At 45.4% G+C, this 12,222-nt stretch overlaps 1 protein-coding gene across 3 annotated transcripts in view; it reads right to left on the bottom strand.

Moving 5' to 3' along the window:
- Positions 1-12,222, bottom strand: part of unc5db (unc-5 netrin receptor Db) — a 298,267-nt gene that overhangs the window by 17,731 nt on the left and 268,314 nt on the right. For all 3 annotated transcript variants that reach the window (XM_069701513.1, XM_069701515.1, XM_069701514.1), the window contains one exon: positions 8,910-8,994. In XM_069701513.1, the coding sequence (XP_069557614.1) occupies positions 8,910-8,994 (85 nt within the window). The remainder of the gene's footprint in view (positions 1-8,909; positions 8,995-12,222) is intronic.

Genomic DNA, 12,222 nt, shown 5'->3' with positions numbered 1-12,222 from the left:
GTTTTACACGTGGAGGCGTCAGCAGAATGACTCCGTTAGATGTCCTGTAATTGTGCCTTTTGATGGTTGCTTCCACTTAGGCCGCATCGTAAATACACATTTACTGCGGTGAGCTCGCCCGCACAGCTGTTTTCCTACTTTTTAAGCATGTGTGCAATTAAATGCTTTGCTGCAAGGCAGGAAAAAAAACAAAAAAACAAAACAACACTTAAATAACTTCTTTTATTTTTGAATCTCGCCGGCGTTAGATTAGCTCACACTCTCAAACACTCAAACACACACACACACACACACACACACACACACACACACACACACACACACACACACACACACACACAAAAAGGTGAGACGGCTCCGACACATTGCACCTGGTGTTGAAAGCGGCGTCGAGACTCCAGGCTTCGATCTTCACACGGCTTTCCATATTTAAACATTTTCTATTTATTGTCTCGGAGCCGTTACGCGCGCTTAACACATTTCTCTTTGAGACCGGTGGCTTCGTGGAAAAAAAAAAAACCCAACCAAAAAACCAACAACAAACTAATGAGAGGAGCTTCACGGAAAGAGGTGGGCCGCGAAAGTTAACATGCCCCCGGGGCTTGTGCTCGCAGCGGTTTGAGAGTGGCGTGGAGTCTTTGGGCTCATCGGAGTCGGGAAGTTATCGCTACAGCTGCGCCGCGCCGGTGGAATTAGTTCCAGCGCAGGTGAAAAAGTCACCGGCGAGTCGAAGTGTGCTCATTAAAAGCGGCTTACAACAAACGGGTCTCGCCGGTGGATTGTGGCGGCGGTGGGGATTTTTGGAGGCAGGAAAAAAAAAAAAAAAAGGGCTGGCGGGATCACGACGGAGAGAGAGAGAGAGAGAGAGAGAGCAACGCCTCAAACAAAGCTGTCTAAGCTCCAATCAGCCATCGCAGGTCAGAGATATGAGACGGCTGATGTGTTGAGATCTCCTCCCTTCGGATGAGCTTTAATGTTCAGAGCTCTACAACACGACTTCAAACCGGCGGGCCGACGGTGGAGCGCAACACAATGTTAAAGAAATATATATCGTGTCATGTTTGTAAGTCTGACCGTCATTTTTCCCGCCCGTCGTGTTTGCGTCGTGGTGAGGATTATAAGCGGGCCCAACCTCATTCATTTCAATGAGACCAGCGTAGCGAAGTCCCAAAGCAGCGGACTTCTGTTTATCCAGCAAAAAAAAAAAAAGAAGCTGAACCTGGCTGAACTGAATGCAAAGCAGCGTCATCTGGAAAAGCCCCCGGGCTGGCCAATCGAAGTGCTCTCACAATACTTGTAGCGTGATTGGTGAATTTACATTTTATTTTCCCCCTGTATTTAATAGCGGTAGCGGTGATGAAGAAAAGAAGGAAGGAAGACTCCAGACTTGACGTTGGGAACTCACAGTAGACAGTGATGGATATTGAGACGTATCTGCTTTGTTTTGCTCCCACAGTCACTTTTAAAATTTTTTTTTTTTATTGCCCACAAGGGTCATGTATGTGTCTTTCAGTTTGTTGGTCTGCGAAGCCCCCAAACAGCAGAATTGACATGAGGGTTAAAAGTTGGTCAATGCAGTTTGGACTATATCCTATATATCCTATAGGATGTGATTTTATTCCCGATGTACTTGCTTTAGCACCCTTCTACCGGAAATGATGTCCAACATTTTTTTGCCTGATTAAACCACGATAACAAAAGGAATCACTGCCTAGTCTGTGATTAGAGGACATTTTTGTGAAAGAAGCACCATCTAATATGATCATGATGTTCCCAAGATCATGATCGTAATCATTTCCTTTTTCGGTTGCAAATCAACCCTTGATGTCAAATGCGAACATTGATTTCGACAAATTTGAAGCTGTCGGATGTCAGGTTCGCCTCAACGACAAAAATGTTTCCAAAAAAGTTGGGATGCTGTGGAAACTGTAAATCTAAAGAGAACTCTATGATTTGCAAATAAAATGAAATAAATACATTTTTAAATCAAAGACATTTTTTTAAATTAAAGAATATGTATTCTCATTTTGAATAGGATGCCGGCAACACTTTTAAAAAAAAGTTGGGATGGGGGCATGTTTACACCCTGTAAATGTCTGGGAACTCAGGAAACCGGTAGCTGCTGGAGTTTTGAAAGTAAAATGTGATCCCATTTTTTGCCTGATGCTGGATTTCAGCTACGCAACAGTTCGACTTCAACAGCGTCCGTGTACTGCAAACATTTTCTGTCTACGTTTAGTCAACTTGAGAGACATGTGGAGCTCTTTACAGAAATTTAGATACCGAAAACATTTAAAAAAAAAAACAACTAAATGCATTATTACTAATTTAGTACTCCCCCAAAAAAATTCGAAACTGGACATAAAATAATGGATAACTTTAATGTGCCAACAATTTTCTTTTCATGTTTTCAGTCTAAAAGACCGGTAAACCAAAAGGTTGGTAATAGTCCCCGATTTCTAAGAAGACTGTTACGCACAAACGTTTGAGTGGATGCTTACAATGAACAGGTCGGGTCATCATTTTATTTATAGGGCCCCCCCACAGAAATTTGGCAAACTCGGAGGATCACTTGCATCCCTGGCCGTCTTGGGATTTCACCAGTGAAGTGGGGAATGGGTGTTTAAAAAGAGAAAAATTAAGATGCAAGACATTTATAAGTCCTTTCACATTGCAATGAATATGACTCCCCCCCCCTCCAAATTGTCAACAGCTAATAAAACCACCTAAAACCCCAAACACTCGACATCTTCTCATTTTCCTTCACGTTGTCAAAGTCATTTCATCCTCTGGAAGCCACAGATTGCTCATTACTTTTCTGTAATAATAAAAAAAAAAAAAAAGAGCAGAAAGTTGACTCATGTTGCTGAGCAGCTGGCAGGATGCAGCACGCCACCAACACCACGGCGGTGAAGGGGGCTGTTACCCACTGAGAGCGAGCCGGCTCGTTCTACAAATGCCTGCTCTCGCTGTGCTGCTTCTGGATAAAAGCCGTCCTTTTTAAACGGCGTATGATTGAACTGATTGTTTCTTTTTCTTGTTTTCCTCGCAATGTAATGATTCATGCAGACTTAATTGTCTTAACAGCCTCCAAAATGATACTCCAAAACTTTATTTATTTTCTTTTTGACGGCCCGCCTCCACCCTCCTGGAAACTGTTTTTTTTTTTCTCATAAAAAGATATGTTATGTAAGTTCTTTAGCTGAATTAAAAGGCTGCTTCTTTCTCTTGGAACACCTTCTCCTCTAAATTCCCTTTTTATTTTTTTTTATTTATATAGCGCCATTTCACAAAACGGGTTATTTCAAGTCACCTAACAAAGTTTTTACAACAGAACTTTTCAACCTAGACAGTTTTTGTTTTTTTCCCTGTAAATAACAAAACACCCTGTGTTCTAATTTTATTCATATTTTACTGTGTAGAGTTAAAAAGAGGGATCACTTTGAAAAACTGTCAATGACTGAAGAATGTCGCTGCTATATCACGTAGCAGTTCTAAATGAAGAATACAAAAATAAATAAAACAGAACTTTGCAACGTTATACAGAAGAATTAAAAATGTGGGTTTTTTTCGGAAGATAGGAGGGAAAGAAAAAGTCCCTTTAAGAGGCAATAAGCTCCGACAGAGAGAAAGGAAAAACTCCGACAGAACCAGGCTCATCAACCGTCGGTGAGGCCAGTAATCGCCGACTAGACACATCCACTCCAAACCCAATTACTGCCTCAACATGTGACCTGGGCGCCTATTTTCTCTGGTTTCTCTTTGCACAACCACCTCACCCTCTTCCCCTCATGTCTCCGAGCGCAATCCGCTTTTTTCTTTATTTTTTTCTTTTCTGTTATGTCAACAGCTCCCGGGCTCTTGACCGGACCCTCGGAGAGGGGCTCTCCGTCGCCTTCGGCCGACGGCGGCCGAGCCACTGATCACACATTTGAAATGCAAAGCGTAGGCAAAAGGGAAGCAGATTACTTCGCTCCTCGAGTAGCCTCGAAGCTCTCGGCGTGCCCCCCGGAGTCCGGCGAGCGAAACCTCAAAGAAGCGCCCCGAGGCCAGCCGTTCCCTTCCACTTGTCATCAGGATGAAGGGCTCTAATACGGCGAGCTTCTCCAGCTTCTCGATGAGGTGCGTTATTTTTAAGGTGAGCAATGAGGAGTGAGTCATTTCCTAAGTAACGGCTGCATTGGCTTCACCTCCCACCCGTTTCTCCCGCGGTGTCCGTTTGTCCATTTTCGAAGTCGACGCACAAAGCGCCTGACCGTCGGGCGCCGCGGACGCATTCGTCAAAACGCGACATCGGGAGGCGAAGCGTCGCGTGCGGTTTCGTTTCTATTTCACTTCATCGTCCTTTTTACGAGTCTTTGCCGCGACGCGTCCGTCACGGGTGATCGAAGCGTCGTCGGAGCGAATACTTGATCCGGGGATAAAAAGGAGCTCGGCAAAGCGCCAACAACAACTTTTTAATCACTAATCGATTTATAACACCGTTCTAACGACCGTTCAACGACCGCTTCACCTCCGGGACCTTTGGCGCCGCTTTTATAGACACCTCAAAAATAACCTCAGCGAAGGCGCCGAATAAACGCTGGGAAAGCACTGGTGCGATACTGACGAAGGCACGTTTTTGCCGAGTTGATGCATTGCTGTGTGTTTGTTTTTTTTTTCCCGATCCTTCAAACATATCCGACATCGGACGTGACATAAAATGTCGGAGAGTTCATGTTACCGGAGGGCGCAGGCTGACGTCGAACAACCAATTGTGTATTTATTACTACTACTTGTAAAATATTACCGTTAACATTTATTTTTTATTTTTTTTTTCCATTGACAGGAAGAAGAATGTCTTGTAGATGTTTTTGGAGGCTTTTTCCATCCTCACTGAAAATATTCTCACATATTGCAGCATGCACGATGGTCTCTGCTCCTCATCGGGCTCGTAGTTGTTGGTATTGAGCCTTTAGAGGAACCTGAACGCCTCACCGGCAATTATTCATCGTCCGGCGTCTGTTCGTCTTGTTTTGATAAAAAAACAAAACTAGAAAACATAGTGTGTGTGTAGCTTCGCTGAGTCATGGAGCTGCTTCAGCAGAAAATGGAATAAGTGATGATCAAACCGAAAGTCAATGCCCAGTTTAATCCTTTTAAAACACACTTTCTTAGCTTTTTTTTTTTAGCAGTACAGGTCAAGCCTGACTTAACAATCAACATAAGACCTTTTGGTGAGTTTTTTTTTATGACGCCATCAACAGAATAGGAGACGCGAAATATCAAGATATACATTTACAAAATGTTGACATTCGCCTAAATATAAATTAATCTATTTCTTTTACCAGATTAAAAAAAAAAAAAAGAAAAGCTAACACATAAAGGAGGGGCATTTTTGGTTTCGCCTCAAAACAAATGAGAAACTTGTAACTGAAATATAAAACAAAATATATTTCTTACTTTACTTACGGGGGAAGTTAGAAATAAAGCCACGTTAGTGACTGTTTGGAATAAATCATAAAACATAAATTACAGTTGCTACTGAGCCAGTTCAACTCAGGCATTACGGGCTATTACATTTCATCTATTCACATAAGTACTGCTGTAATGAGCGGGCGACCTAGAACAGCGTTACACCCCATCAGCCCCTCCGAGCACAACCGGCGGGATTCAATGTCGTCGTCTCCGTCGACATTGAATCCCGCCTGCCTTCGGAGGAGTCGGACATTTTTCTGATCGAGATGGATCTCGGACTTTAACGTTACCTCTGAAGTGAAATGTCACCTTGGCGCCGGAGTTGTGAGCTCGGGACTGAGAACCGTGAGCGATGACGTCCAACGAGACGGAGCTTGCGCCGCGAGATCTACGGACCGTGAGAGCCGACGGCTTAAAGCCCAAACCGGAGGCGCCGGGCATCCGAGCGGGGAAACCACGTCACAGCCAATGCACTGGTGCACCTCGACTGACAGCCACGTATGATAGATTATCAGTTTCAGCCCTCCAACTCTATAAAAACGGATTCCTACAAGGCACCTTGTGATTTCTGAGAGGTTTCCTCTTCTTATTTATGAAATAAAAAAAAAAAAGTAACCGGGAGCGTCTGAGCAGCAGTAAACAACATACAATGCCAGGTCCCAAAACGCTCAACTGGGTCCTCCTTCACAGAACCCAACAACAAATGGAAACGAGTTTCTTCATTAAAAGTTATTTTCCTTCGAGGACAAAGCTGTTTGTGCCTCAATAGGTTGAAGGGATTTATCTCACAACACAAAGCGCTCTAAAAAAAAAAAAAAAACTCGAGGCGAAAGGGAATACGTCTGACCCAAGCAAAACCGCGCCTTCAAAAGATTTAGATGAGCCTTTGAAAAAGCTTCAAGAACACATCTTTAGAAAAAAAAGAAGAAAAAAAAAAGAAGAAGCTTTTAATGGGATTCGTCGAGGGTGTGGAGAAGTAGATTGGACAGGGATCGGGGCCCGGACGCAGCAACGGGAGGGGGTGGGGGGGGATACGGCTCTCTGCGTGTCCTCTGGCCCGCCAGGAACGTGAGACAAGTGATTGACAGATGGCGAGATGACAAGCACAACAGACCACGGGGAGAAATATGGCCGTCGACAGTAAACAGCTCTCGGTTCACACAGAGCGAGGAAAAAAAAAAAAAGAGCTTGAAAAGCACCGTTGTGGCCGAAACCCCCCCCCCCCCCCCCGAACACTGAGATTTCAGAGACTTGAAATATTTTTTTTCAGTGTTTCAAAAATAAACAGGTGGGAAAAAAAAAACAGACACTTTATTGCTGGCGGGTAGAAATAAAACAAAAAAATAATAAAAAAAAGGAGACGAAGACCGCTGTAGACCGTGTTGTAAAGATTTCCGAAAGCGTGGTGGATTACACGCTGTACGCTTACTACTGTACACCTGCAAACTCTGTCGTAACCTCCGTCGATAAACGAAGAAAAGACGCTTTCTGCTTTTTAAGGTCAGTAAAATACAATTTTTTTTTAAATTGAGCGACTGTTTTTTTTGTTGTTGTCGTTGTTTTATTGAACTCTTAACGTCGGGCGTAACTCAGCTCTCCCCGCCGCTGTTTGCATCGTATTATTTCAGCGATCCAACACCCTTGTCCTTTTTTGTTTTTTTCCCTTGCTAATGTGCGCCATTTTTTGGTGGGTGGTGGTGAGGGGAGGTGGGGAGGAGGAGGTGGGGAGGAGGAGGGGGGGGGAGGAAGGGGGGGTCCTCTTTTCTTTTCTTTTCTTTTTTGTGACTTTGTTCAAGTGGAGCGGTGTGAATAAACAGTGACACTTCAGAGGAAACGAAACACCAAAAAACTGGAAACCCTCGCGGCCCTCGGCGGGGGGGGGGGGGCGTCCAAACGTCCTCTCTCTCTCTCAACCCCCCCCCCCCCCTCAACGGGGGAGAGAGAGAGAGAGAGAGAGGCTAAGTCCATCCTAAAGGGTCATTACCGAAAGCAGTGATGGGAATACGTAATGCGGGGGCCGCGCCGCCCGAGATGAAAGGCCCCCTCGGGAGGCGTCCTCGCCCGTTCGTCAGCGCCGCCGCGCTCCATTCATCACCGCGCTCATCAGCGTTTAAACAAGCTTCCCGGGTCGGGACTCTCTCTCTCTCCCAGAGCGCCGCGTTGTTGACATCGAGTGGAGTACATAACTACATATTGACTCTCCGAGTGGCGGGGGGGACGGGGGAGGGGGGGGACAGAAAAAGAGATTGGAGGTTTGACTTTGCTTCCGACGAGTCAAGTTAGCTGAAATGAAGGACTCGATTGCGGAGACGCGAGCCCGCCCCGCCGGGGACGTCGCGGCTTGAACTCCAGCTTCTCCGCCAGCAGCTGGGACATCAAAAAGCCCAGACAACCACCTGTGTGTGTGTGTGTGTGTGTGTGTGTGTGTGTGTGTGTGCGTGTGCGTGCCACATCGTGACACCTAGAGGACTCCTATAGGGGGGCCGGGGGGACGGTTTAGGCCGCCGCGCTCTCCGGGCTCCATCTGTCACGTAGCCTCGGGGTAAACACACTGAAACGTGGATATGGCTACCGGCAGGGTCGCGCACGCACACGCCCGCCCGCCCGCCCTCTGGACGTCGGCTGCCCACCGCTACAACGATCGCTTTGAATTAACGCCGACGACGGCAGCATCGAAAGCGGCCCGTTTTAACGCTACAGCGGCCGCCACCGCCGCTTTTGAAACAGGTATTTATTAAAAGATAAGGCTGGCGATGTTCCATGTTTTGATTACGATAAGCTGGAAACACCAGGAATTAATGGTTCCCAACAAAAGGCACCATTTCCTGCTGTTTGAGTGACGTTTGTTATTTGTCCGTTTTTTTTTTTCTTCATTAATTTAAGGTCAGTGTCCGACAGAATCATTTTAAAATAGGTGATGCATGCGCGGCGGATGTTTTGTGTAAAATCTGCGACTCACTTTGCGTGAAATGTGCGAAAGAAAACCCCACGAAGGAAGGAAGAAGCGGATACGTCCCGCTCTTCCCGTTACAGCGTCGAAGCACAAGATACGATAAATCCTCGAATTGATCTCTTTGAGCCCGAAAATCTTTTTATGTCGCACTTGGAAGACAGAATGAGAAAAACAAAAATAATTTTTAATAAAAAAAAAAAAAAAAAAAGACTCATTAAGCTCAACTCAACGCAGACAATAGGAAGTAAGGAAACATATTTTCTTTGACATCAGCGGGCTCGAATCTAATTCTGCACTAATTAAGCCGCCGATGACGGAGCGCATCGAACTTGTAACTTCGAGCGTTCGAGAAGCGAAGGTCTTAAAAGGCGGCGGCTGTAATTAAAGTAGCGGAAGACGGTAAATAATTAGCCGACGGTGAGACCGGGGGGGGGGGGGGGCTGACGGACGGATAGACAGACAGGCTCGAAAAGGATATTTGTGTAAACTCTGGCCTCACCTTGCCTCTCCCTGATTGATCACCATGTACATCTCCCAGGACATGTTTTCATCCACGGCTCCGTGAGGCAGCAGCAGGCTGACCCCTGGAAACAACAAAAAAACAACAAAACAACAAAAACAACACACACACAAATGTGTCAGCAGCCAGCAGCAACTGACAGCGGAGAGCAAAATGAGGGCTTGCAGCGCGTCGAACACGCTGAGGTTACCCCGATATTTATGAGGTGCTCGAGAGAATAAACCGACTCGCCGACTCTGAACACGCTAAATGAAACACGCCGGCGTGAATTTTCAGCAGCGATAAAACAAGCCTGTGTTTTTAAAAGGACGTGCGAAAGACTTACCGTGCATCGGGAGGAAATAAATATGGAGCTGTTGGTTTTACTGTAGCAACGGCGATATAAAACAATCTCTTGATGGAAATGATGTTTTTTCAAGAAAACTAAATTTGAATTATTGGGTACACTGTCGGGGAGGTTGTTGAAGAGGCGACCCATTGCGGCATCACTCTGGTTGGTGAACTGGCATTTTGGCCGTCATCATCTTTTTGTTTGGAAATCAGAAGGGACCGTATTTTGAAGGGAATCTGGAATCTGACTGCACCCCAGTCATGTCAATCAAACCAGGCACGCCGCCAACAAAACATCGCTGTCTTTGAGGCGTAATATCTAGCTAATGCTGGAATTATTTTCAGAAGGACGACCAGACCACTGATCAGAAGAAGGGAGTTTTGCTCGTGACTCCATAATGACTTGTGGAAAACATTCATTGACTTCGTATTTCATGAGAGAAGATGACACTTTTTGAATTGGAGTTTATTGTAGCTCATGTTTTTTTTAGTTTTTTTTTAGGAGCCAGCCCCTAGCGGCCTCTGGTGGCGTCGCACTTTGATAAACTCCTGCAACAGCTTTACTTTTCAGACTTTTACGGAGACTGCGTCTACTTTTTAAATTTGATTTACAGTCTATGGTTTTACTACTTCCAGGAAAATATCGAGCGTAAAACAAACCAAACATATTTATGTTGCTGTTCAGCGGATCAGCCTAAAAATACATAAACAGCGAGAGAAAATAAACACAGATGATTTGGAAGAACTTTACTCTTTACTCTGATCTTCAAACCAGCGCCGTTCACTAAACTTCTGATTATACAACACGTTTGAAGAAGCAAAATGGAGATTACTTTTTTTTTTTCCTCGGCGTGTCAACAGATCAGCACCGCCCCTCCGCTGTCGCCTGACGCCATTCATCCGCCGCTGTGTGAACGGCAAAAGCTCTCGCATTGAAGTGCGGGGAGCATATAAAGGCCCTGTTCTCCAAATAAAAGGTTCAGAGGAGCAGAGAAGCCGATGACGGATAGAGACGGAGGGTTTTGGCAGCTCTTTGGATCGGAATATTTTGGAGTAACTCGGCCGTGTCTGAAATGTGCATTCGAAGCAGTCTGGGGTTTTCTTCTTCTTCTTCTTCTTTTTTTATGAAATAAACATTCAGTGTAACATGTTAGTGAGATTTGCTCTGCTGCTACTCACAAAGGGAAAACGCGACGTGAAGAGAGCGAGTTAAACACGACCGCATCGTGTACTGTGAGAAGAAGTTGTGGTTACACGCTACAAAATGTGTATTTGTGTTTGTTGAGGCAACAGTGACGCTGAGTGCATTTCAACCTGTGATTTTTTTTGGGGGGGGGGATTATTCAGACGGACGGCCAGAAAACGAACAAGAAGGAGCGACTTTAGCTGAAAACACCGAGGTAACTCGCGGGGAAATGTTATTGACTGAGGATTTTGAGACTATTTGAATGGGAGTCGATGGAGGTTTTTTTGGGGCCAACCTCTAGTGGCACTCGGTGGTATTGCAGCTTAAGGAACTATCGCTAATGGCCTCATTTTTCAGCTGCGTCCACTTTTATATACAGTCTACGGTTGGTACAGTATTTACACTTTGTCACATACATGCTGTCAGATTAGTTGTACAGATTGTAATGTGCAGTTTTAATTAGTTGCTGCATTTTTTTGTTTTTTTTTGGTTTAAATGTCACATGTTGTCCAGGTCTCTTCATGTGTTTATTTTTAATTCACGGAGAGTCTACGTAGTCAAAATGTTCAAAGTGATTTTTGTGGATTATTCCCAGTAATTGGGACATTGTTGCTGAAGAGAGATGCTGCAGTGGATTATTTTTTTTATTTTTATTTTTTTTTATATTCTAATAAAATTCTAATGAAATCGTTCACCACAAACAGCTCAGCTCCGCTGCGTTGGGATGTGGCAGGACTCCACGCTCATTAACAGGCCGGACTTAAAAGTCTGCACAGATGAAAGGAACCGGTGCTATTTTGGAACCGAGGTGACCGGAGAGCTCCGGTAATCTGCGGTTGAAGTGCTGCTCGCGGCCGCTGTTCAGGCTAATGACCCGGACGGGCGGCGTGAGTGGCTCCACTCGACTACAACGACTCCTCCACTCAGACTCTCGGCCTGAGAGGCGACCGCGGGAGGCTGATTTCACTTCACCTCTCCGCGGCCGGCCGAGCGGAGGCCGCCGCCGCCGCGGTAACGAGAGGAGCCGGCAGAAGAGGTTTCCGTCGAGTGCTCGCGGCTTCGTCCTCGGACTGTTGACCCCAACGACGGCCGCGGGTCACTCCTCCAAAACCCCGTTTGTGTCGGCGGGGACGGGATGGCGCCGTGACCCCTGTGTTTTATCCTGAGAGAGAGAGCCTTGCGAGGATGTGGAGGAATAACAAGCATCTACCCGCCTTGGCAACGGCGCCGATGGAGCTTAGCAACGCCCTGCAATGCACAGGCCGCAAGGACCGTGTTCGTACTCTGAGAGTTCTGACATAAAAAGAACACAAACTTTAACAACCCGAGGTCCGCTTATTAAGAGTTTGTTTTCTTTCTACTTTCTCAGATTTGACCTGTTTTTCATTTGAGCGTAGTTTTGGTTTGAAGACTTCGCGGTAAAAATGCATGCTGCGAAAACCTTTAACGGAATTTGGAGCGATTGTTTGTAAAGGTGCAGGTTGGTTGTTTATGTCGAGCACGTGGGTCGACTAGAAGAACCTCAATTTCTTGAAATATTTTCTTTTCAGAATTAAAGAGTTTTTCTGCTTCTTCTGCTGAAAGAAGCTGATTCAGCTGGTTTGGGACGAGCTCAGCTATGTGAAGAAATGCTGCTAAACACGAGTACAATTTCATCACACTTACGATTGGTCAACATATTAAAACACTGTTTTTGGTGAGCCAATAATAATTTTCCCACTTTGGTAGAAAACAAAAATTAGAGACGTTTTTCTGACCGCTGATTTCGAACGCCAA

This window comes from Brachyistius frenatus, unplaced genomic scaffold, assembly GCF_029030835.1.
Source record: "Brachyistius frenatus isolate BFR_SWC_R1_liver_20210118 unplaced genomic scaffold, ASM2903083v1 Contig_37, whole genome shotgun sequence".
Classification (NCBI taxonomy): Eukaryota; Metazoa; Chordata; class Actinopteri; family Embiotocidae; genus Brachyistius; species Brachyistius frenatus.
The sequence above is the reverse complement of the archived record's forward strand: the minus strand, read 5'-3'. Positions and strand labels throughout refer to the sequence as shown.